The 25,323-nt window shown below is 37.2% G+C and overlaps 5 protein-coding genes across 5 annotated transcripts; 1 reads left to right on the top strand and 4 right to left on the bottom strand.

The window, feature by feature from the left end:
• Window positions 1-1,026: 1,026 nt before the first annotated feature.
• LOC103947823 (cytokinin hydroxylase) lies at window positions 1,027-4,667 on the bottom strand. The gene is made up of 5 exons (XM_009358785.2): window positions 4,297-4,667; window positions 3,985-4,211; window positions 3,509-3,753; window positions 2,621-2,999; window positions 1,027-1,610 (listed from the first exon to the last, which is right to left on the bottom strand). The coding sequence occupies exons 1-5, from the start codon at window positions 4,574-4,576 to the stop codon at window positions 1,185-1,187; spliced, it is 1,557 nt and encodes a 518-aa protein (XP_009357060.1). The 5' UTR covers window positions 4,577-4,667; the 3' UTR covers window positions 1,027-1,184.
• Window positions 4,668-10,533: 5,866 nt separating this feature from the next.
• LOC103947819 (cell division cycle protein 123 homolog) lies at window positions 10,534-12,433 on the bottom strand. The gene is given in 3 exon segments (XM_009358780.3): window positions 10,534-11,229; window positions 11,231-11,789; window positions 12,289-12,433. Coding segments are annotated over 2 exon segments (1,002 nt in total). The 5' UTR covers window positions 11,750-11,789; window positions 12,289-12,433; the 3' UTR covers window positions 10,534-10,746.
• Window positions 12,434-14,407: 1,974 nt separating this feature from the next.
• Window positions 14,408-19,052, top strand: LOC103947820 (ubiquitin receptor RAD23d). The gene is given in 12 exon segments (XM_009358781.3): window positions 14,408-14,631; window positions 15,289-15,450; window positions 15,840-15,893; window positions 16,288-16,382; window positions 16,925-17,147; window positions 17,770-17,843; window positions 17,845-17,917; window positions 17,998-18,063; window positions 18,157-18,204; window positions 18,299-18,408; window positions 18,510-18,588; window positions 18,696-19,052. Coding segments are annotated over 12 exon segments (1,167 nt in total). The 5' UTR covers window positions 14,408-14,565; the 3' UTR covers window positions 18,813-19,052.
• Window positions 19,053-19,375: 323 nt separating this feature from the next.
• LOC103947821 (30S ribosomal protein 3, chloroplastic) lies at window positions 19,376-20,976 on the bottom strand. The gene is made up of 2 exons (XM_009358782.3): window positions 20,593-20,976; window positions 19,376-19,811 (listed from the first exon to the last, which is right to left on the bottom strand). Exons 1-2 carry the CDS (start codon window positions 20,878-20,880, stop codon window positions 19,530-19,532), a joined length of 570 nt encoding a protein of 189 aa, XP_009357057.2. The 5' UTR covers window positions 20,881-20,976; the 3' UTR covers window positions 19,376-19,529.
• Window positions 20,977-21,388: 412 nt separating this feature from the next.
• LOC103947822 (NADPH-dependent diflavin oxidoreductase 1) lies at window positions 21,389-25,081 on the bottom strand. Its single transcript, XM_048578074.1, is given in 14 exon segments — window positions 21,389-22,212; window positions 22,312-22,432; window positions 22,434-22,649; window positions 22,768-22,887; window positions 23,130-23,180; window positions 23,182-23,241; window positions 23,348-23,425; window positions 23,558-23,622; window positions 23,625-23,648; window positions 23,961-24,145; window positions 24,262-24,353; window positions 24,500-24,604; window positions 24,727-24,804; window positions 24,900-25,081. Coding segments are annotated over 14 exon segments (1,872 nt in total). The 5' UTR covers window positions 25,047-25,081; the 3' UTR covers window positions 21,389-21,682.
• Window positions 25,082-25,323: the final 242 nt, after the last annotated feature.

Genomic DNA, 25,323 nt, shown 5'->3' with positions numbered 1-25,323 from the left:
GATTTTAAAGAATTTGAAAAAGTGGAGGAATTCGAGGGAATTTGAGAGATTTCTTAGTGTATTTTAAGCATTCACAAATCTCACATTCCTCCATGAGATTTTGAGGAAATTGAATCAAAATTTTACATTAAATTTCTACAAATCAATTAAACTCCAAAAAATTCTATAAATTTATAAATCTATTAAAATATATCAAATTCTAATACACTCTCCTAAAAATGTGGCATTGGAATTTCTCGTATGCAGTGTATTAGACAGTGACAGAGAAGAGAAATAAATAAATGCTAGTTGGAAACCAAACAAACAGTGAGAAAAAAATTGAGTAGTGGGGATGCGCAGAAGAATCATAGATTGGTGTAAGGAGTTGATAGGATAGCTGCCAAGGCACCCTATATTGGACAAAGATAGTCTGTCTTCTCATTTTCCGTGCTCTATCTTCTTATTTGTATGGTTACGGTTAAATTACGTTAATATTTTATATTATTATTCATTTTTGTCTTATTATCTCTATAAAAAAAAACAATATAAAATGTGGCTTAACCGTAATCACACAAAATAAAAGAGCACCGAAAGTGAAAGGACAAACAATCCTTGTCCCTCTATAATTCCCTTAAATGAAGTTTCTAAAAGGAAGATCCTGACCTACCACCCCCCCCGTGGCTTATTTAATTAATCTTGAAAGATAAGCACATTGTTAAATCAATCTGATAGAATGAAAAGAATCAATCTATCATTCATTTATAGAAGGAAACCCTTTTTAACTCAAAGCTTTGTGCGTGTTTCGATTTGCTTTAGTTATATCGTTAATTGTCTCTTTTCGTATCCCCTCATTGTATAATTGCAAGTTTAGACTTTCAAGTAACTCTAGGATTGTTAATCTGCACCCACCATCAAATTAAATAAGAATACAGTAAGTTAATAGTTTGATAATATAACATATATGCATCAAATACGATTTAATAAGAGAATATATGCATCAAAGATAGCTTAGAGAGAATAATCATTATGATACATTTTTATTGACATTTACTTGTTTGATTAATCCGCTCAAACATTATATCAGTCTCATTCTCTTCACTATTTATAACTCAAGAAACAAAAATTAGAAAGATAAAGTTGACCAAAATTCCATCTCAAGCTCCCTAGCTCCTCAAATGACAAACGCTAATCCCAAAATCAGTATGCTAATTTGAAGGGTCTATGGGGGTCAAGCATACTTGAACACCATACTTGGGTTTGATGGTGAGGACAATAACTGGAGCGTGACGATAATTAGGCGAAACAGTAAAGCTAAATTGTGAAATTAACATCGCTAATATGATTTTAGCTTCCATCATAGCGAAAGATTGACCAATACAATTTCTTGGACCGGTAGCAAATGGAATGAACCTCCCGGGTGTGAAGGACTTAGAAGCAAATCTTTCAGGGTTGAACTCATTTGCATCTTTACCCCATAGCTCTTCACTGTGGTGAATAGCCAACACTGGAATCCATATCGATAGCCCCTTTGGAATATGTAAGTCACCAAGTTTGATGTCCTCAAAAGCCATTCGAGGTAGAACAGTTGCTGGTGGATACAGCCTCAGTGATTCATTTATTACCCTATTTAACTGCAAAAAATCAAAGAAAAAAAATAATGTGACCGATAAGCTCAGACTAAAACTCTAGGAAAATGGCTTGGAAAAGAACGAATCCGGATCCTCGCCAAATTCTCTTTGTTAAGATTTCGAAAATCTGTGAATCATGTCCATTTATCATACATAGTACAGTTAGAAATCATTTTAAATATTTTTATTTAAAATTATACACAAACAACATCTGACAAAAATTAATCGCATGATGTATGATAAACAGATACAATTCACATATTCTTACCAAAAGGATCCGGAAAGAATCCTGTTGGGAAAAGAACGCATAAATTTAAGATATAATAATAGGCGCGACCTAGCTAGCTTGGTAAGGCTTATTAAAGTTTTTTTATTACTAGACATGCAAGACATTGCCACTGCCAAGCCTTTTGACCTGCTTTTGACTAAGTCGATCTCTATTACCAGCTAATCTCCTTTTAAAAAACTTCAATTTGGTGTTCTGGTTTTTTTTTTTTTTTAATTTTTTAAATTAGGCTTTTGGTAATTAAGTAGAACCACAAAACTAAGATGTTGTGCCAAGGACTACGGATAGGAGTAGATTAGGGGGCACTCTCTTGCTTAATGCCAACATGAAGAGTTAAAAATGTAGTAAAATTGTTTATACTACTAACTTAATTGGGTGCTAGTTTGGACACATTATTTAGTTGTTTGCATTCAAAATTAAATATTTTATTAGGAAGTGTAGTAGACTGAAAATTTATTAAAATTGCTAGTCAATTAGTTTAATACAACTGAGTAAAATCCAAACTTAGGTTTACAGGTATCTGTGAAGTTTTAGCCTTTAAGACCATGCCAAAAAATCTATATTTGTTTAAAAAAATTTGGAAGCATTTCTTAGTGGCTCTAATATCTTGTCCCTTCTCACAGAACTTTTTAGTAATTTCATGGCCCAAATGCCCACGATACCAAACCACCAAAACAACTAAAAGCTAATTACAATAATTTTAAAGATACAGAGTAAGCTTGCTTACCAAAGTGAGCTTGGAAAGATGATCAACAGATGGTGTTCCACCATTGCACACTTGCTTCACCTCAGCCCTAACCTTTTCTTGCCAAGAGGGATTGCTGGCTAGTAACATGACAGTCCAAGTGAGTAAAAGGGCAGTTGTTTCATGTCCTGCAAAGAAGAATGTCTTGCATTCATCCATGATTAGTTGCAAGTTTAAGCTGAAACCATTCCCTCTTTTTTTTTGCATCTCATTGAGCAACATCCCCAGCAAATCATTTCCATAAGAACTACTCCGACCGATCTCAACACAGTCCCTTCGGCTCTGGATTATCTCCATCAGCAGCCTCTCCACCTCCATTTTCAGAGATTTTATTTCTCTGTTGTATTTACTTGGGAAAAACCTGAATTAAAAATTTTCAGCATCTGAAATAAATTAGTATGACCTAAAAAAATAATTAGTACATATGTCATGATTTTGAAGCCGTTCAACAACTTACTCTTGAAAGTGATTTACAATTGACAAAAAAAAAAAAACTATGATAACTTATAAAATAAATAGAAACAAACCTAATAAAATACAAAGAGATGCTTATTGGAAAAACATGGACTCTGCTAAAGAAATTAAGAATAAGAAAGCGTGACCACGTAAAAGAAGCATATTGGCTCTTTTTATTATTTATAGGAGTTTCAATTAAACATTTCTAGTACTGTTAACTTTTAACCAAAATGATATTTTTGCTTTAAAAAATCACTCCTGGTATCATTCACTTACAACACATTTTTGTTCTTTTATTAAAACTCAAAATTTTCAAATCATTTCATTAGTTTTTCTTTATTTATAAAAACATAAACGAATCCAATTAGATATCCTCTCTAAAATGCACCTCAAATATTTCTGTATACTACTTACCGGCTTCCGGGAAGGCACAAGTGCCTGCTTGCTTGGGCGCATAGATGCTGCAGAACAGTGAGCAGTCGAAATATCTGCTTCCCTTTCTCGTAGCTGCTATCGAACTCTGTCCTCGAAATTATGTCGGCTGTGAGCCTTGTCATGTATTCTCCAATCTCAAACTCCCTTTTCCCTGAAGTCCCTATCTCATTTTTCAGCGATTGGAGCATCTCTTTAGTGCATTCCACCATGTACCCCGCATAGCTCTAATGAAAATCGCACCAAAATTAATCAAAATCACAATTATTATTGAATCATGATAATTCAATTCAAGAAATTGTTATTAGCACGGTAAAATAGTCATTATGCATTTTTATTTTCTTTTTTGTTTTTTGCTAGAGAGAACTGTATAATGACTTTTTTTGAAATACTAACAACATATACCGTACCATTATTCTAAAAATTTACAGAAACATTAAGAATCATCGTATTCATACCTTGAGTCTATCTCCTGTGAATGCCGGTGCAACGATGTGGCGCTGATGGTACCAATCTTCGCCGTTGGCCATCAGTAATCCGCGGCCGATGAAATGCTTGGAGCCTTGCTGTTGAAGCCATGACTTGCCGGAGATGGTGCTGTACTTGGACAGAAGCTCCTTGATCAATTCTGTCTCCGACAAGCACATCCGGGGTTCAATTCCATTCCAATATATGAATCTTTTTCCTAAAACCCAACAAAGTTATCAGAAAAAACACATAAGCTTTATATAGTGATCGATGTGGTGATCAAATTGAAAGATTTTGCGAACCATATTGTTTGGACCATGCGACATAATGGGGCAGGAGGCGACCGACGATGTCGTGGTCGATTGTGTGCATGTCGTGAGAGGTTGATTTCGCAACGAGGGTGGCCATGTCCAAGATGTTGCCGTTGAGAGGGCGGGGTTTAGGGCCTCGCACTCCTTGTTTTTCCATGGTTCTCTTGATGCGTCTTGGGGTTAGGAAGTAGCATGAGAGAGTGTCGTAAGCAACTCTTAGTAATAAGCCAAGAAATATGACCAGCAGAGTTGTTAGGAGCACCGCAGCCATGGTGGTGATCAAACAAAACAAGGAGAAGAAAAACAGAGGATTTTTTTTTGTTGCAAATTTCTGACGTCCCACACTCAAACAAAAGAGTGAGGGAGTGTGTGATGTTTTGATGTGAAGGTAGCCGCGACAACCCAATTTATAATGGCCAAGAGGAAGGCCTGTCAGCAATTTTTAATTAGGAAATATGTGTAGTGTAACGCTAGCTTTTCTTTTTATTTTATTAATATATATAAAATAAAATAAAAAGGCGAAAATATTCATAAAATAAGAAGGAAATTGGGTGAAATATTCTTTGGTTGGTTGGACCAAGGGGGAATTGTAGTGCTTGCATTTTAATTTTTAACCATATATCTTGTTAAAATCGAATCCTTAGTTTTACTAAAACTGGAAAGTGGAATTTGTTCGGGATTCAATTTAACGGCATGGAAGAACATGCATGTCAATTGTCAAACACATGTGGGGGTTACTCGTTCGGTAGTTGTCCTGGGTTGACCTTTTTTTCCCAGTGATTTTCCAGGGACTGGGGAATCGAGGTTTTCCACAGTGCGGATGTACCAAAATGTGAGTGTCGTCGATATGCGGTCGGTCGATTGACACTAACATTTTGCAAAGTTCACCAAGTGACTAACTAGGCAATCCAACCAAACTATCCAACCAAAAATAAATATATAAAATACCGAACTAATATAGTAAATCTGTTCAAGAAAATGCCATATATGCATTATCTAGAGAAACTCGTCACCATATATAGCTTTCATTCAATATTTACTACTATAATTGATAAGCATATAAGCAACAATTAGGAAAGTAATCTATCATAAATTCTTTGTAATTAATTTGAATTGGTGGCATACAAATCTAATCTGGCATGAATGCTTCTTTCCTTTTAATTTTTTCCCAAAAGACGAAACTGTGCGTCGAACTTTTGATTCAATCAAATACAAATATATTGTATCGAAAAAAAAAAATCCAATGATAGGATCAGGCTAAATGTTGCATGAATGTTGATCGAATTCAATAATAGGAGAGAGGGAAAGCTCGAAATTATTACAATAATTTAGAAAATTAGAAAATTTCGAACCCGAGACGAGTAGGTAAAAACCCAACAAACCTAACCTATAAACAAAAAAGTTGTTCAATCAAACAGAAAACAACAAGCTCGGTGTAATACATGATATAATTTTGAGCATAACATCTTATCGATGTAAAAAAGTTTGAAAAATTATACGGATTCACTTTTATAGATAAAAGTGTTCATATACCCAACACATGACACGCATTTTCATTTGTAAAATTCTTATAAAGCACGACTTTCTATTAGCAGCACACAGCATTTATTTTTAATTATAAAAAAAATGTTTTTATTTTTTTTTTTAAATCTTTTGGCTTGATAGAAGCACACAGAAATGTTTGGATTAAAATTTGTACATTGTGACAAGCATTGCTTTATTCTGTTGTCATGGACAACCCATAACCCTTGTTTTACAGTTTTACTAATCACATCAAATTTCTATTTCATGCATCGATCTATCTAACTTTTTCTCTCCCTTTCTTTCTGTTGGCCTAAAAATGCAAAAAGAAGTTGCGTATATAACTTGTTTTGTAAAACCAAAACAGAAATTAAAAAACCACCACATTTTAGAAGTTTCTTAAACATTTGTGATTTGAGAGGTTGGTCTATATTCCCACGCATGCCCAGTGGAGGCCATGCGGACCCTAGAAAGGCCTTAATATAAAGAGACATTTGTCGACTTCTCCTCTTCTGAGCTTGCTTCTCCTCTTCTGAACTTATAAGAAGTTGTTAATTTTCTCCTAAATTTTAATTTTAGTCGATTATCTCTCTAAACTTTTATAATTAACCAAATTTCCTCATGATGTTAGATTTTGAAATTTTTCATTCAGTTTCCTATCCATTTTGGGTACATGGCAAATGTTTGAGGGTAATAAATAATTTTAGGTCCCTAATGTGGACAATAGATTGCTTTTTCTTTTCTTTTTTTTTCCTTCTTTCTTCTCTTCTGCTAGTTGACTCCATATGCTTTCTGTTTGAATTAGTCATGAGAGTACAATTAGCAGCTACAAGTAATGACTTTGCACCCAATTACCCAAACAAACTTACTTTTGCTCTCATACAGTTGATATGTGTTGTCCACGTGACCAGAATTGATGGAAAGTTAGAGGAAATTTTTCAAAATCTAATATCATGGGGGAAAATTGGCTATTTGTAAAAGTTTAGGGGGAATAACCGGCTAAAATTAAAGCTTAAGAAATAGATTGATAGCTCTGTACAAGTACGGAGAGCAAATCGACAAGTAGGTCTAATATAAAAGGAATTCATGTTTCATAGGTAGGTGGGTGCTATCGGGTAGCTAATTGTATTAATTCCAATTATTTTCTCTAGAAGTTGAAAATAAAAAATGAGATGTAATATCTCTTTAATTATAGAAGGGAATCCTACCGTCAAATTCATCCAATGAGTGACGGGATCTCCAATCTCCATTTTCCCTCCCACAATCTGCCAGGTTTTGTTCCCCAATCCCTGCATACACTCACTAGCCTTCTGTACAAGTAAATGGGATTTCTGATGTCTTGATGTATTTAACAAACTAGTAATGTGGTTTAATAGTATTCTTATTTACTTATAAGTAAGAGATTTCTAATTTAACTCACATAAATGACAATGACCTTTATAATATTTGTGTTACGTTCGCTACTTAATTGGGTGGAAATTAAACAATCAACCTATATATTACATATACACATATATTATATAGCTAAGGTTTATGCACAACATCCATAAAAAGGTGGAGTGGGCATTATAGCAAGAGATGAGCATGGTCAGTTCGTAGCTGCTCGGGTTGTCCGTTTTGACAATGTGTGCTCTCCGGCACATGCGGAGGTTCTGGCTGCTAGGGAGGGCATGGCGATGATTGTTGAAAGGGGCTTGTCCAGCATCATTTTATAGTGTGATTCTCTTCAGATTACGACTGCATTGCAGGGACATTCAGCCGATAGGTCTTTCATCGGGCTTGTTATTGAGGATGCCAAAGCTTTCATGTCGGCAATCACTGGAGTTGTTCCAGCCCCTATTCGTCATCAGGCCAACGAAATGGCCCATCGTCTTGCAAGATTTGCCCTTCGCAGTGATGGTTCTCGATCTTGGTTCGAGGAACCTCCGGATTTTTTGGCGGACTTACTTGTAATTGAATGTTTGGGTTGATTTGTGTTTGGGTGCTCTGTCCCTCTTTGTGCTTAATTGTTGTAACCTCAAACTTTTTTTGTTTTTAAATTTTATCGCTGCTCTTCAAAATGTTAGACGAATTCAAAAAAGGTGACACAATACAAATAAAAAGCACAAATTTCATTTCATAACAGGATTTATCACATGATTCTTTCATTTGATTTACTCAGTTTAATATATACACATCGAGTTTTGATGCAATACCTTTCCATGTCATATTTGGTTTAAGTACTGCTAATGATAACTTAATCTAAAATATATGTGAAATCCAAGTGTGACTAGGGGTTTTCGGCCATTGCGTTCTTCAATAGACTACCTTGACTTGGTGGACCTTTTGAGTCAATTTTAATTCCAAAGGTGACTACTAAAAGAAAGTTAAAATAAAAAATAAATCCAAAGAAGATGCTGCTCTGACTATAGTGTGAGTGTGATGTGGAATTTATCATCCCCTGCATGCCAAAAAAAACCAAGAGCAAGTTGTCAGGTGGGATCAAAGTTAAAAGTATCGAATGAGGGCTAATTCTTTTGTTAATCTTTGCTTAAAACGTACGATTAATCGAGTTCATGGTGCATGGATCAAGATTAATAATGCATAATCTGTATATCTCTCCTGCAACTTGGGATTCGTGAAACAACTTTTACATAAATATATGCGTATGTAAGCTTTTGTATATGCAGGTAGATTATATACATGAATTTCATCACATTGCATTGTATGCTTTGCATCAGTTAATAACATTATCATTATTTGCCTCGTGCAGGTGCAGTGCTTCCTCCTAATTCCTTATTGGCTTGCACATGCCCTTCCACCATTGTACACAGCAGCTTTCTTCTCATACTCTTCTCCTTGCTCTTGTAGATGGTGTCTCCAGGCTGCAGGTCGAAAATAATTCGAAAGGTGTTACAAATTCTGCATTATAATATACAGAACCGGTGCAGTTGTAAATATTGTCCATGCGTCATCAATATTTATAGATACTAAACCTGATAATCACAAAAATATGGATATATATGACTAATTACACGAATCACAAGTCGTATATTTTTGGTACTTGTTTGTGATTGTTTGAGACTCCTCAACTGTAAGCGAACATGAATATCAAACGTTCATGTCACAATCAACATTATCAATGATTCAAATTGACAGTCTGAATAATATTCACAATAATGCATAGACATGCATAACACATGCAGATTGATGATGGATGAAGTATGAACACTAAGTAAAGTTTAATTAACGTGCACAGCCACCAGTGTAAGTATTCGATCAGCTTTGGTCGTTGACATTAGTGTGTTCTAAGCATGCACACCGAATCTTCTAATCTGTTTAATTAGATATCTCCCCGATACCCAAGTGGGGTTGAGGGAACCCAACCGAAAGTAAACAAGTTCAGATATTTTAGGTATCTCGATTAAGAATTGATCAAATTAAACTAGTACACAGACATCTGCATTAACAAGTTGATCAAGACCTGCTAAAAGAGGTAGTTAGCTTAATTAACAGTTTTCCAAGAATCTTTGGATATGTTCCATCAATTTGCAGTACCCTTATCGGACGTTAATGATTGGTTCGTCGGTGCATAATACAAATCCAAATGTTTAATTACTGTTTAAACTAAGATTAAAAATTGTCATCGTTAGCGGAAAGGAATTGCGGAATCATAATCTGATCATGATTAAATTACCATTACTTTAAGAATTTAATTATGAAAAGGGATGATAGAGATTAGAGAGGAATTGTTGACTGTATGAGTCAAAAAGTATGGGAAGGGAGAAAATATACAGGTTAGGAAAGCAAGAAAAATGGAACATATTCTTATGGGGCAGGTTGCCCTTACAATTAAGGGCATGAGCCACAAAAGATATAGAGCTTATGAAGTGGAGAACAAAACCATGACATTTGAATTCCGTACATCAAGTGGTTAGTATAGATGCTTTGTACGGTCATATTTGTGTAACTTTTATGTAGTATAACATGTCTTGTCTGAAATTGCCAATTTCTAATTTTGGCAACAAAGTTCACTAAAATTTTAGAACTTTCCATTAAGTGTGTAAAAATGCAATATTTTCCATGATCCACCTTTCCATTTTTAAGGTCCATTTGCAACATAAAAAGATGGAGAGTTGGTTCATCAAGAACTGGATATATTGTATACAATAAGCCCACCTAAAAGTTCCAGCTTGAGTCAATTAGAGAGCCCATCACTTGTACACGAATGTGTCAAGAGATCATTTTAGCTTAACCAGTTTCCACTCGGCTCAAAACTTTACCTATGCAAACACATTTTCTTTTGTGTTTTTAATAAGTTACCTACATATATCAATCTGTGATTTGTAGGCAATGAGAAATGAATCCTTGACCGTACGGACTAAGTAGCCAAGTATAGGGAAATGATAAACAGACTCTCTTGTCCTCCAACGTACCCTTGTTTAATCATGTTGGTTGTTTGGCAATAAGTGAAAAAGGCTGTGTGAAAAACTAAAACGGATGTGTGAAAATCAGCTCTCATAAGTTAACGAGAATTCGGGCTAATATACGAGCATGTATTGCAGATCAGGAGGCAGAGGAAGTAGGAGCCATGAAACCACAAACAAATTTCGAACTAAACTGACCGAATCCAACAAGAAATTTAAGAACTCAAACTTACCCATCTTAAGAGAATTCCTTTATACCTAATGCTGCAGCAACGAAAGAGCGAGTACGAAGACATAGATATTTGGCCAATTCACTGATCACTTTTGCATCAATGGCATTGATAAAGCTCGAGGATGAAAGTAATAAATACATAAACGTGCTGCAAATTTTTGTTTCTTGCTTAGGCACGGCCTCAAATGGAATATCCAAGCTCCATACTCAACCTGGCAAGTACAGTTGATATGTGAAACAGCATCTTAGAGTTTAATTCGAACGGTCAAAACAGTGATGACCTTAAGCACCTGCTTGACCGTTCCTAGTTTGCTGCTGCAACTCTTCATCAGCATTTCTGATAACTTGGTCCCAGCCACTCCCAGCACTTGTGTCCAAAAAATCAAACGGCACGGCTGTCTTCAGACCTGGCCTAACGGATAACTGACTCTCTACAATTCTGAATTCAACACCATCCCCTCGAATCTGATCCAATTCCTCCCATGTAAACATTAGAGGTAGCGTAAATGCGCCCCATGGGTTGAAATCCACAACCTTAATGCGATCATCCTGTGTCACATATACATCAAAGGTGTAATTTTCTGATTCAAATCTGGACATCAAATTATCCACGAAAAAGTCTTCGATCAACGCTTGAAGGCTGTGTTTCTTTTCAAGCAGAGCAGGATAACAAGTAGTGACCTCACGTTGTGAAATTCCAACTAAATTATGATTTCGTACAAAGCAACGGAACTCCATCTCTGGCTTGAGGGACTGGTACCATTTGCCGTAGCGCAAGGAAGAAACTCTTCGGCCTTGTTGAGGTTTTGTCACTGCAGGAATCATATGCGTGACACAGATCATGGACCAATGAGTCAGATGATCGTAGCAAGAGCGCAATCTCACTGAACGAAGAGCACTTGAGGCTCCCAGTTGTGCTGATCCAAGCCGAGTCTTTTGGTGCACTCCAGTTTAGCTTAGGGAACACAGAACCTCCAAGGGACTTAATCGATTCCTTGACCTCCAACTCAAGTTCGGGGAAAGAGGGCGGCATAGAAGGCTGCTCCGACTCATCACCAGACCCTTCTGATACTTGATAGTCGTCTTCCTCCTCCGGATTATGAATTCTATTGGGGAATGCATCGTCATTTGAGATCGAAACAGGGAGAAGGAAGGGCCCTGAATCGTCGAGAAGGTATTGGACAAAGGATTCCGGAAGTTCATGAATTCGGGTTTTGATAGACAAAGATTTAAACTTTGGGTACCATTCCTGTATCTGACATCGATTCACTTCTTCCTCCTCCATTTTTTTTGCTCAGTGTAAATGTATACAGATCAAACACTTCCTGTAGTACAAATTATCATAAAAATTCTCTCTTTTAATATAAAAAATATATATATCGAAGATCGAAAAAAAAAAGGGTTTTTATGAAAAATTATTACAACTCCATTCAATGAACATCAACTAAATCAAAACCCAGATGAAGAAACATCATCAGTAATACAATTTAGCATCAAACATTAAACATTCTTTCACCAGTAACGTTTCCTGCATGAAATCAGTTACAGAGACAACAACTACGGCAAACGTTAAACACTGTAACAAATCCAAAACATAGGACACTTGAAACACAATCAACAAACAAACAAAAATCGAGGGTATTTGAGAAGATTTGAGCTGAGTAAGTTAAATGGCAGTCCTAGATTTCTATCAGTTCCTCAGGTGGTGGAAGACAAGACAACATGCGAGGTTGCGAACTAATTTAATGATTTCAAGTTCGAAACTTTGTCGGTGCCCAATCGAAAAAGTGATGAGAAAAATCAAAGCAGAGAGAATATGTGTACCTGAATTGAGTTCAGAGGCTACAACCTTGAGCTAACATTGCAGGAAGAGTCGAGAAATGCGAAAGCTTTGGTTTTTTATTTTCGGGGATGCTTGTTACTTTAGTTCCTAGGTTTTGTGTTGATGGGCTGGGCCTCCGTTACGAGAGCTAGTCTAAGGAACAATGGATTTAAGGAAGCCAACTCTCGTTCTTTGGACCAACCTATGACCAACCAAAAAAATGGATTCGTCACTCTTTTTCACAAACACCAGGAGAAAGGGTTGCAAAAGACATTATTGCCTTTGCGCTGTTGGAGTATAGTTCTGTCATTTTCGGAGAGTGCGCAGACAACAGCCATTTCCCCCTTGCACAATATTCGCGAAGTAGCTCCCGAATCAAAGTGCGAATGTTCCTTAGAAGTGTCGTATGCTTGTTTTGATCGAGAAGGGATGCTTCAACCATCAAACATAGTATGCCTGACTCGGATTTGCAAGAATGGCTATGTAGGTAAGGGGATCAGCGTTATGATCGCTTTGAGTTTTGCTTGAAATGTGTATTCTTACGTACTAGTTGCTATTTGGCCGTAGATCGAGTTCTAGGTTCTTCCCTTACATCAAGATCTTAGGTTCTCTATTTCGTCGATGAGTTGTTAATTTAGCGGACTTATTTAGAAACCTCATAAATATCGATTAGTATAATTTAGAATATCATTTTGGTAGCTAAATAAGAAAATTATCATGCTTTTCATTAAAAGCACTCAATCATTTCTAATCACCCAACTCGTAAAATTTTTGCAAATGTGGATTAGAATTTAGACTCGTTTCTTGGGATTTGCTTCTTTAAGGGGGATGTTTGTTTGCCCTCGCTAACTCTCACTAGATTGGACTGGACTAAAGGTTAGTCCAGTCCCTTGTTTGTTACCCATTGTGACTAACATTAATGACACTAACCTTCACTCGCCTCGACTAACCATGGGATTAGCCGGTCTTAGCGAACCCCCTCAAAAACCATGGGATTACTAGTCCTGTTTCCAGAACTGCATACGATGTTTGCAAGCATGATTCTGGGCAACTCTGTTTGCCCACCCATGCCCGGATCTAAAACCCAATTCCACCCACAACCTAAATCTCAAAATCCAGCCACCAAAATTCGAAAAAAAAAAAAAAAATTAAAGCAAGACAATAACAATAACAATTTCAATAGAATAATTCTTCCTTATTCCCAAAACTTCCCAGAAATTTCCCTGATAATTTTCTTTTTCCCAGATAATTTTCTTTTTCAGAGAAAAATGGATAGAGAATGGGAGAGAGTAACTTTGGGGATAAAAAGAGATGGAGAGACGGAAAGGGAGGAGAGAGTAGCTTTGCGACGATTTTGCAGGAAAAATGATTTTGAAGTTTTCTGCAGAAAAAATGGATTTGAACTTTGAAGAATTTTGAAGGAAAAAAGATGGGAGGAAATGAAAGAATGGGCGATGAAACCAAAGAGGAGGAAAGTACTCTCTAGAGAGAGGTAGAACCGTAGAAGAGTGTCTAGAATTTTTAGAAGGAAAAGGTTGAATTCATAATAAAATATTATTAGATATATATTAAATATTATAATATTATAATTTATTAATTGTTCTTTTTTTTTTTGCCAACACTGAACGCTTTACTAACTTAGTTTGACTTAGTCTAATCTAAGTCAGTTCAACTTAATCTCCGAAGCTAGTCTAGTCCGAAATAGTCCGGTACAACAAACGTATCCTAAGAGGATTACAAAAGTTGAATCCTCCTACATATTGATTAGTGTGTGTATATATATATATATATATATTTTTTTTTGGATAGTATTGATTAGTATAATTTAGAATATCATTTTGTAAATGTTTTTATTTTCTTCAGAGAAAAAAAAAAAAAAAAAGGAAAAAATATACCAAATCCAAATCTTCCCTTACTTCTTCACGAAGCCAAAAACTCGTATCCTCTCCAAACTAGACCATCTCTCAATCCTCAGTTCCTCAATCCTCACCGATAGATAACACATACGGTACACGTGGCATATTTTCATTGGCCTATAAAAATACAACACGAGAAATCACCAGTTTACTGGATCGGACCTCCTCCATTCTGTAGCGCTACTATATCACCGAGAGAACAAAGACTACTGCTTTTCGTCATCACGGTGACTTCGTGCTCTCTCTCTCGTTTCTCTCTTCTCTCTCTCTGGAAATTGTGACCGGCGCCAACCGGAGATCGGAGTCTCGCCGGAGAATCGAAACTCTACGAATTGGCCCGAATCGTGCAAGTCGGAGAAAACGATGAAGGTTTTTGTCAAGACTTTGAAGGGCACAAACTTCGAGATCGAAGTGAAACTCGAAGAGACGGTATAAAAACATGCATATACGTATCTTAAATTATTTTAACCATCGGCGACTGAAAATTCAATTGATTTTGTGCTTAATTCGTGATGTTAATCGCTTCAGTTTTGGGTAATTAGGGTTTTGGGGCGAATGCTAATTAGGGCTTTTCGCGCCCCGGTATTGTTGGAGTTCAGATTGTTTGATTGTTCGCTGTTTTGGTTTGCATAATTGTAGAATTTGGTTGAAGTTTTAGTGAATTTATTGTTCAATTGTGCAAATTATTTAGCTTTGGCGTTAGTGTTATAGTCAAACATTGACATTGTTGCGGAATTTTTCAGCTTTGATCACTCGGAGAGGTTCATGTTAATTGGATTATGGTTGCAACTCCATGAGCGTTTAGTTTTCTAGTTAACTTGGACTCAATCTGTAATCTTTTATCCTTTTTGCGTTGATTCGAATTCATGGTCTATAGTGAATTGGTAATCTGAATCCTAGATAGGATTGGAAGAATGATCGAACCTGATTAATTTCAAGTGCCTGTTTCGTTACGTAGCGCACTTCATATGCACTGACACTAAGCAACTCGTGCACTTACTTTTGGTTCCTCAACAACTTTTTTTGTATCCCATTTTACGATTTTCAGTTCATTGTGGTAATTATTGTGTTAATTGTTTCTCCCAGGTGGCTGATGTCAAGACAATTATAGAGACAGCACAGGGTGCAGATGTGTACCCTGCCCCACAACAGATGCTTATTCATCAGGGGAAAGTTCTTAAGGATGACACAACTCTAGAACAAAATAATGTTGCTGAAAATAGTTTTATCGTGATAATGTTAACCAAGGTGAGTTTGCTTTTCTTACTGTTGTTGGGATTACTTAAGAAACGACTGGGTTGTAATTTTTTTTACAGGATTTGTAATTGTAAGATGTGAAACTGTGCTCATATTTACTATTTTATTCAATCTTTAAAAGAAAGAATTTCTAAGTGGGCTTGATAATCTTAAAGAAAATATTAAAGCGTGAAGTTGGTTTATGCGATAGCCATTAATTATCCCTTTTTGATTGGTTTATGTTGTTTTGTATTATGAGTTGTCTTTTGTTTCTATTAATTGTATTACTATAATCTTGTAGCAAGGTGGTGTTTTTAATGAACTTACATGCTGAAACACTTGCAATTTTAATGAAACTACAGATCCTAATTACTTAATTATGTTCTAATTGTCAATTGCAGCCTAAGGCCTCACCAGCCGGAGCCTCCAGTAAGCAAGGTGCAGCCACAAGTCAGGTAAATCAGCTCAGTTTCTGTATTTAGTATTATTGTTTTGGAATGACCTTTTTTCACATTGGTAGTGCATGTGATTTTGGTAATCTTTTTATTAGACCACATGGATAGAAAAAATCGTTTTTTCCTTAATAATCCGAAGGAAGCACATCTTTATTTCTTTGTCTTGGAAAAGGTTTTTTGTGAATATGGGCAGAATGATGTATGGGGGATTCTTGTTGGGGAATTGTACTCATGAAGTTGCATATACTTTGTGGGTGAATTGTAGTCGTATAGATGTTCATTATATAGTTCCTCATTCCTGCCAAGAACCTTATTATGAGGTATACAATAAAAAAATTATCAGTATTATATTTAATTTTTGGAGTTCCATCTTATGTTGTCTACTATTTTGCAGGCCCAACCTGCTGGTACTGCTCCTACCTCTGCCGCACCACCCCCAGCAGCTCCAGCTCCAGCTCCTGCTCCAGCTCCTGCACCAGTTGTGGCGGAGTGCGTATACTGTCACACCTATTTTTTCTTTTGAATCACTCATCTAAAATTGTTTGGATGGAAGACTTATAACTGTTAGCTTTCTGGTATTTCCTTAGCATGCGAAACAACATTTTTTCAGTCTGATCAGTGCAATATGAAGTATACTATCATTTCAATTTAGTGAAAACCACATATTTTTGTCATATTATATAGTTTTACCAAAGTAGAGGACGAATTTCAATATTCAATTGCTACCTAAATTTTTATAGTAATTTTGACTTGCTTATGGTTTTGAGTGTACAATATACTTTTATCCGTTGCTTATCGTTTTCTTTTTCAATTTTAAATTGTTTTATTTATCATTTAAATAATTTTTGTGTTACCAATAAATGGCTCGTTTGTAAGTGTGTTAATTTTCATTTATGGCCTCTAGTTAAGAAGTATTCTGAGTTATATATAATTTAATTTGTTTTAACTCATTAAGGCCGTCTTGATTGTTCACTGTTCAACCTGAATTTCATCTTTTATATTTGATAATTTTATTACATTCTTTGGTCCAGACCACAGCCCGCCGCTCAAACTGCTGCTGTTGTAGCTCCTACTGATTCAAGATCAGATGTGTATGGGCAAGCTGCATCAAACCTAGTTGCAGGAACTACTTTAGAGTCTACCGTTCAGCAAATTCTAGATATGGGTGGAGGAAGTTGGGATCGGGAAACCGTTGTCCGTGCTTTACGGGCTGCTTTTAACAACCCTGAAAGGGCTGTTGAGTACCTATATTCTGTGAGTACTCAACTTTGATATTTTGATTCTTTTGTTTTGATGTTAGTTGGGCAATGTAGATAGAAGAAGTTTGATTACTGAAAATGAGGAAGAAAACACATGTTAATTTTGATTAATTGGGAGGTAATGCCTCTGTTTTTCTACCTAACACCTGTGTCATTTAGCAGTAGAGAAATTATTTGTCTCTGTTTTGTTGACCATTAAGCTTTCTGTTGATAAACACCTTGTACGTTGTGATATTCTCTTTTATAACAATGGTGCTCAATGGTGTTGGGTATGATCCATTCCCTCGCACAACTACATAGACCATTGAAATTGGCGGGTGATTTGAGTTGGATTATAGTCTATCTCCTGTTCAAAAGAACATCCAAAATGAAAATAAGACAGATTATTGATTGATGTCCGTCAGATGTTAGTGCCATATATTGTAATTTTTTTTAGTACATATTTGTTGTCATGACCTTGTGTAAAATTCGAAAATGAAAACTTTTACTTTGTTGGTCTTTTACTCCTCATCAGCTAATTGTTTTGATTCCATATAAAGTATTCCTACATGCATAGGAAGCATGTTTGGATGTTACTGTCGGATTGACACAGAAACTGATATTGATACACATGTCAGGGCATTCCTGAGCAAGCTGAAGCCCCACCAGCGGCCCAAGTTCCTGCTGGTGAACAGGCAGCAAATCGCAAATCCTCCAGCGCAGGCTCCACAACCAGTAGCACCTACTGGTGGGCCCAATGCAAACCCACTTGATCTTTTTCCACAGGTAGAGGCTGTTAATTAGTAATCTATGTACCTCTTTATATCCTATACTGTCCAAGTGAATAACTGTTCTTGTTGAATCAGGGCCTTCCCAACATGGGTGCAAATGCCGGTGCGGGCAATTTGGATTTCCTACGCAACAGTCCCCAGGTATGTATATAGCATCTTTTTTATTTGTGAATCCGCTTATTGTTTATATGCATGATTGAGAAAGGTATCTGAGCTTCCAACTCATTATTTCAGTTCCAAGCCTTGCGAGCTATGGTGCAAGCCAACCCCCAAATTCTACAGGTATTATTTTGTTCTCCTTTAATTTTCTCACTTTGGCCAAGCTTGTCGTTTTTAATTATAATTTGAGGACTCACGATGGTTTATCTTGCTGCAGCCTATGCTTCAAGAGTTGGGGAAACAAAATCCACATCTAATGCAGCTCATTCAAGCTCATCAAGCTGACTTCTTACGCTTGATTAATGAACCCGTTGAAGGGGGTGAAGGGTTAGAAAATCTGCCCTACTTGTCCATTGAAGCAATTAAAAAATCTTTGTTGATAATTAAAATACACAGGGTTCTAAGTTATTGAACTCTGTATGTTTCAGGAACCTTTTGGAGCAGTTGGGTGCAGCAGTGCCGCAGGCTGTGACCGTCACCCCTGAAGAGCGAGAGGCCATTGAACGCGTAAGTGTTATTTCTCTGCACATGTGACAAGTGCATTTGTTCCACTTGGTATGTGTGAAATATCATTGTTTAGGTCATGATTGACAATCCAAAACTTTTTCTTGCAGCTAGAAGCTATGGGTTTCGATCGGGCGCTAGTGCTGGAGGTATACTTTGCATGCAACAAGAACGAGGAGCTGGCGGCCAACTATCTTCTCGATCACATGCACGAGTTTGAGGAATGATGATGGCAACTGGGTTTTCTTTGGTCTATCTTTTCAGTGTCTCAACTCTTTGCCATGTTGGTTTAAGTTTAATAGGGTTTCTTATACTCTTATTCAGCTACTTGTCTTACATCTCCCAGCAGACGGTGTCGATCCCCCTTTTTATGTTTTGGATGGCATAATTTCTCTGTTTCTAAATATTGGTTACCATATTCTATACAGAATTTTTCTCTTGCAAAAAAGTGGGTGATTTCGGTTTTATATTTTCGTACCTAGCCCTTATGATTTTCGTAATTCGTATTCATGTTTTAAGTACTCGGAAGATGCCTATGCAGAAGTAGCTGCGAAATCTGTTATCGACGTGCATCTTTAACTGAGATGGATGAAGAGTGTTCCAAGTAAATGGACGCGAACGTCCATCTCGACTCCTTCAGCTCAGAACCAAAAGATCTCTTTGCAATGCACTTTTCCGGAAGGATCTCCTGCAGAACCGTAGCTTGGGATCGATTGATGCATGCCAACGCATTGAACTGCACGATTCAGTCGCAAACACGAAAAGAATTTCGACTGAAACAATGTGATCGGAAGATAACGGTCGTATCATCCGAGGATACAGTCCATATTTAATTCAAATTTAACAAAATGTGGTTCAGAAATAACCAAAATGTGCTACAAAAGAGAATTGCTAAGTATAACACAAAGCAGCTCAAAACTCATAATTTTTTTTTACATGAAATCTTACGCCAAGTTTCCGCCACTCTGCTGCCACAGATTGATGATATCGGTAGCCTGATTGAGAAGGATAATCATCTGCTTCTGAGAAATCCAAGGTTTGCTCTCGAGCAAGACCTTGAGCTCCTCCCACGCATCTTTCCTCGGCCAGAAGTAATACGGGCTGAGAGGAATGGAGCCGTGACCAGGTATCATCTGGTCGAGTGCAATGCCGATGTTCTTTTCCATCCAAATGAACTTCAATACGAGCCTCGGTTTCTCAAATGGCTTCACAACCACTCCCAGCTTCTACATCATCCAAAAACCGAAACACAAGTTTAACTACATGACCATTTGGAAATTGCAGATGTATGAAACCAAACGGAAACCAATGGAAAGAATGTGACAAGCAGTTTGGGACTGTCTCTCTAGTAAGCACTTCAGTTCATAAGCACTTCTGCTGGAGACTCTTAGGCTGGGTTTGGTACTGAGGTGCTTCTGAAAAAAGCTGGGAGCTGTTTTTGTGTTTGGTAAACATTCAGCTTCAGTTTTTTTTCACAGTTTTGGGCTGTGAAAAAAAGCTAAAAACAAGAAGCTGCAAAACCCAGTTTTGAAAAATCGATTTTTTTTCACATCTGTTTTACATAAAAATTTACCAAACATTATAATATTACTTTTTTTTTTTCAAAAGCACTCTTACAAAAAAATTTACCAAACACTCTGCTACTTTATTTCACAGCTGTTTATTCTCACAGCACTACAGAAGTAATTTTTTTTCAAATCACGACAATACCAAACCAGCCCTTAGGTTAGAAGTGATTTTGGTCATCAGAAAACGCTTTTAGCCCTCTTAGAACAATCCATAACAACAGCTTCATGCTTATAAATGTTGATAAACACAATTATGTTAAACCAAAAAAGAAAATTACAATGTTACAGGGTTGAGTTTTCACTTTCTAGCCTATGGCTACATTTTCTCAGCAACCAAACAGAACCCAGTAAAAAAGCAGAACAATTCTCAATTACAAAACAAGACATACAACAAACACACCAACTCAACAGAGATACTGAGGATAAGAAAAAAACAAACCTCTTTTTCCGGGGCGGTGTCGGCGGCCTCGTCATCGGTGGCCGTTTCTTCAGCGACCAGAGACTCTGCGGCGGCGGAGAGCCTTACGTTTCTTGCGGCGAGGGTAAGTCCGAGCCTCAGCTCCCGCAGCGAGTGAGAAACAGAGAAAGAAGAAGCCTTCGGCTTGAAATTCAATGCTCTTTGATTAACACTGCTGACAAAAAGAAGCTTCTGCTGCGGCAGCTTCAGCCCCAACGCGGCGGCTTTTAGGTTCGCCTGGCACTCGATTCCCATTCCCAAAGATAACATCTTCTTCTTCTTCTTCTTCTTTCTTCTGTTAAAGTTCTTATCTTCCGCTTTGAGTGGAGACTCAGAGACGGACAGAGATATCTGTTCATGTGAAGAGATATCTGTTTCTCTCCTGCCTTGTTTGTTTCTGCTTCTTGGGCTGGTTAGGTAACTCAGGCCCAAGGTTGAAGGGCCTAGAGTAAATCTATCTGGATAGCCCAATCAAAACCCGACCCAAGATGAAAGAGAACTCGGTGATAGATAGTTCGATTGGGAGGGGAATTTGAACTTGAGTATAAGAGGCGGACGCACGGTTTCAGTCCCCCGACATAGTGATACCATGTTTTATTCACAAGTCATTTAGTAGTGATCACCCGTCATCTCTGTGTGTTTTCTGTTTGCACGTGATTACGTCGACTCTTATTACTATATATATCATACACATTTCAGTACAATCACCCAGTTAACATTTTGTACAGTTAACTAGTGTAATCCCCTCGACAACCGTTAACGTTAATAAAAAGCACTATTAACCAAACATATCTCACTTTGAAATGTTAATATCAAGTGCAATAACGCGTTCACCCCGAATAAGATGGCAAGGAGGAAGTGAGAAGTGAAAGGCAGAGAGTTTTTCTCAATACAGTACAATATGAGGAGAGAGTAATTCAAATCTTTCTCCTTGAATAGATATTATCTCTACTACTACGACTACTACTAGCAAATCTCCGCGACCATACTCAAATTCAATCCATTAAGTTTCGTGAAAAATTCAATCATTGGTTCTCACCGGAAGATTCCAAAGTCATGATTCCAGCGACGCTCAACTCCACGCTTCAACATGGTATCTGCCAGCCTTTTCCAGTTCTCTAAGCCATCTCGCTGCTGATTCCTGTGGAAGCTCACTTTCTTTGGAAACAATCTCCTCAAAGGCTAATAATACATCTGCTGGCATTTTTGTTGAAGAACCTGCAACGTAAATAGCCGCCCCCTCCATCAGCAGCTTCCACACCTTCTCGCTATGTTCCCTCATCTTATCCTGTACGTAGACCTTCTGTGGCTGGTCTCTTGAGAAGGCAACATAAAAGCCCCCGCCCTTTGCTTCTGAAAGTACCCCACCATCTTGCGAATTGGATAACCAAAAATCTTTGTACAAAAAATCATTGTCCTCGTTTCTGCATCCAAAGAAGAACAGCACTGGAGCAGTTGATTCGGTCAAACTTTGTATGGCTCTTTCCTCCACAAATCCACGAAAAGGCGCACAGCCGGTTCCAGGTCCAATGAGAATGAGAGGAAGTGATGGTCGTGGGGGAGGAAGGGAACCTTTCTGAAACCACACTGGAACATAAACACCTGCTTATCACAAAAGAACAAAAATCAAGGACTTGAAATGGTAATTCTAATCATTTGTATTGTTAATAATATGCTTTACATGTACAGCATATGACATACCTTGCTCAGGATCAAGCTTGGATAGCCAATTTGAGCAGAGACCTGCTCGAATTCTTTTGAACGGCGTTGTCCATGATACTACATTAACTGTTAAGTGAACTTGATTGAGGTGGGCGGACTGGGGACGAAGAGATGGAGAAAGCCCTTGTTTTCAAAGGAGGAACCAACTGTACCAGCCATTCAAATGACATTTGAACAGAGGGGAAATCCTCTAAAACCTCCAGAACAGTCCTTTGTTCCCTCTGATTGTATTGGTATAGATCATCTCTTCCTTCAGGTGAGATAAAATACTGAAGTCTTTCTTTTTCATGTTCAGCAGTTGCAAACATACTCATGACCTGAAACATATTCAAGGAAGATCAACTGAAGGCACTAACATGTGTATAAACAGGAAGTGGGTACTTTTTATCAGAAGTTTGCTAATAGAAATCCATGAGTTACAGGCTAGATTCTTGCCTCAAAGAAATAGCGTCGAGGAGAAGCTGATGCAACATCCATTGTCAATTCAACAAAAGTTTTTAGGTTGATGGGGATACAAGTATCAAGGAGTTGATTCTCCATTTCTGAAGGATGAACCTGAAATCAACGGTGCCAAAAGTATTTAAGAACAAAAAGTCAGACGATGGAGAATTGTATAAATAATCCTTCAACATGTTTCCTTCTCTTGTAAACAGATTTCTAAAAATTGTTTTCGAAGTATAAGTACATTAATCAAAAGAAATAAAACAAGTTCCAACAAAGTTCAATAGTTTATTTAGTAAAAATTTTAAGGTAGCACGGCTCAAAATTTCAACCAATATACAAATGAAAATACTCACTGTGATGAATGATTCAGGGTCCAAATTACAACGACGTATGAAAACATCCACATGCAGCAGGATTTTGACTGGGGAGAACCTCAAGGACGTCACCAACTTCATAGGGAATAGGCTGGCATATCAAATGAAACTTTTCACTTTGAAACAAACAGAATAATATGCTATACATTGGTTGAAACAAAAATAAACTGGTAACAAGCACATAGTAGGCAACTTACAGATGTAACAAATTCAAATTCGAAGTGATGCACCTCTTTGTCTTTAAAATCTGATTTAGTCAGTGGTTCATTTTTTACCTACAAGACAAAAGTTTAACTGAGCTAAGGAATGCATGAAACAAAAACATCACAAACTTAAATTAACAGGTCTCTGAATTTAGAACTACCAGAATTTTCGACACACAGGTAATATTAGCATTCTAACATTACCAATTTAAGAATGCAGTCAGGCTTGTCAAGAGAAAACTTCACAGGAGACATTCTGCGTGCCCTTCAATCTGCAGCACAATGTGATTCAAGTCTGAGAAAACCCCAGAGGCATGACTTAATCAGACACTACATACAAAATCTATGCAAGGATGAGCTCAACAGAAATGACGTACACATCTGAAATCAAACATGCCTTATTTAACATTAAATTTATTTGGGTTTAAAGGGGGAAAGGCAAGGAAATAAAAAGGATTGTGACATGCCGTTTAATAGAGTCTGAAAACTTATCAGTCTGTAAAATGCATACTGCTTTTAGAAACATGATTTCTAACTATTGGTCCGTAAAATGATATTTGCAAATACACGATTATAGAAAGAAGGGAACTATAAACAGCCAAATTACCTGATTTAGATGAAACTTGTGAATCCACCTTGTCAATGTCGTGATATAGAATCCGAACCTTTGGTTTCGCCATAAAATTTTCATATGGAATCAAAAAGTCTGGGCCATTGGGGAAGTAGTTGGGATCGATTTTATTCAACGTATTCCACAATGATGCCATCCAAGGATCCAGAGCAGCCTCGTAACTGTTAACGGTAAAAGAAAATACATCATCCCAGTTTCTACATATAGCAAGATTTCATTAACTAATTTTGAAAATTTAAAAAAAAAAAAAAAAAAAAAAAAGGAATCAAAATCGTACCCTGACGGGTGCTGATCGTCTCCCAAACCTCTTTGGACAATCGGGGTTGCCCCAAGGTCCAAAAGTCTCCTATCAAGCTTCTTTGCCACAAACTGCAAACCACAACTCGAACGTCACAAGCATATAAATTCCATATAAATTAACGGGTCAAAAAGCAACACTTTATACTCATCAAGCATACAACAGGCTGCAACAAACAATCGTGCAGAAGTTAAAGAAATGGCACAAAACAATATACATTGAATTTCTGGTAACCGGAATCACCCAATCCGAAAACAGCGTAACGGAGTCCCTCCAGCCATTGCCTACTCAGATTTTTCTGCAGAAGATCTTTCCAAAACCCCTGCATACACATAAAGATGCAATCTTTTTCACATATTTAACCTTTATCACATTACCCACATGGGAGAATTACAGTAAATAAACGAGTTAACTGAATTGCTAGGAAAAAGCAAAAGCTTTTACCTTCATGGGATCAGGAGTATCTCCCTGGCCAGTGGTTGAAACAACAAAAATTACAGTGCCCTCTTGAGCTAAGCATCTCTAAGTAAAACAGAAAAATTAGAAAATTATTCTTCAGGTAATGCAATTATTGTTCAGAAGAAGAACAAAATTGAATGCAAGGGAGGACTACTTACGGCGTCGTATTGGTCGAGGGAGAGAAGGTGGACGGGGCAGCCTCTGCGCTCGGCTTCGCGGCCCACTCGCTCGGCGACGTCTAAAGCGTTTCCGGTTTGGGTGGCGTAGAGTATCAGTAGTTTCTTCCTCGCTCTCTCTTCCTCCATCTCTCTTCAAAGCTAACGAAGCTGCTGTGGTCCTGTGGATGGACGAGCGAGCGTCTCAGATTGTGTCGTCGTCTGTGCAGGGGGTGAGATGGAACGGTGTCGTATGTGCTTCGTTAAGTAGGTTCATATATGAATTTGGGTATATGACTCTATGGTTAAAATGTAATGCTAAGAGTTAATATTTAAAAATTAAATTTGACTATCATAGTTTAGTGGTATTTGTCTTCATTTGTAAATGAGAGATTTTAAGTTCGATTCTTACTAAAAGCGAATTTAA

Source organism: the organism of the source record quoted next, unplaced genomic scaffold (genome assembly GCF_019419815.1).
Source record: "Pyrus x bretschneideri cultivar Hongxiangsu unplaced genomic scaffold, Pyrus_bretschneideri_v1 Contig12, whole genome shotgun sequence".
Classification (NCBI taxonomy): Eukaryota; Viridiplantae; Streptophyta; class Magnoliopsida; order Rosales; family Rosaceae; genus Pyrus; species Pyrus x bretschneideri.
The sequence above is the reverse complement of the archived record's forward strand: the minus strand, read 5'-3'. Positions and strand labels throughout refer to the sequence as shown.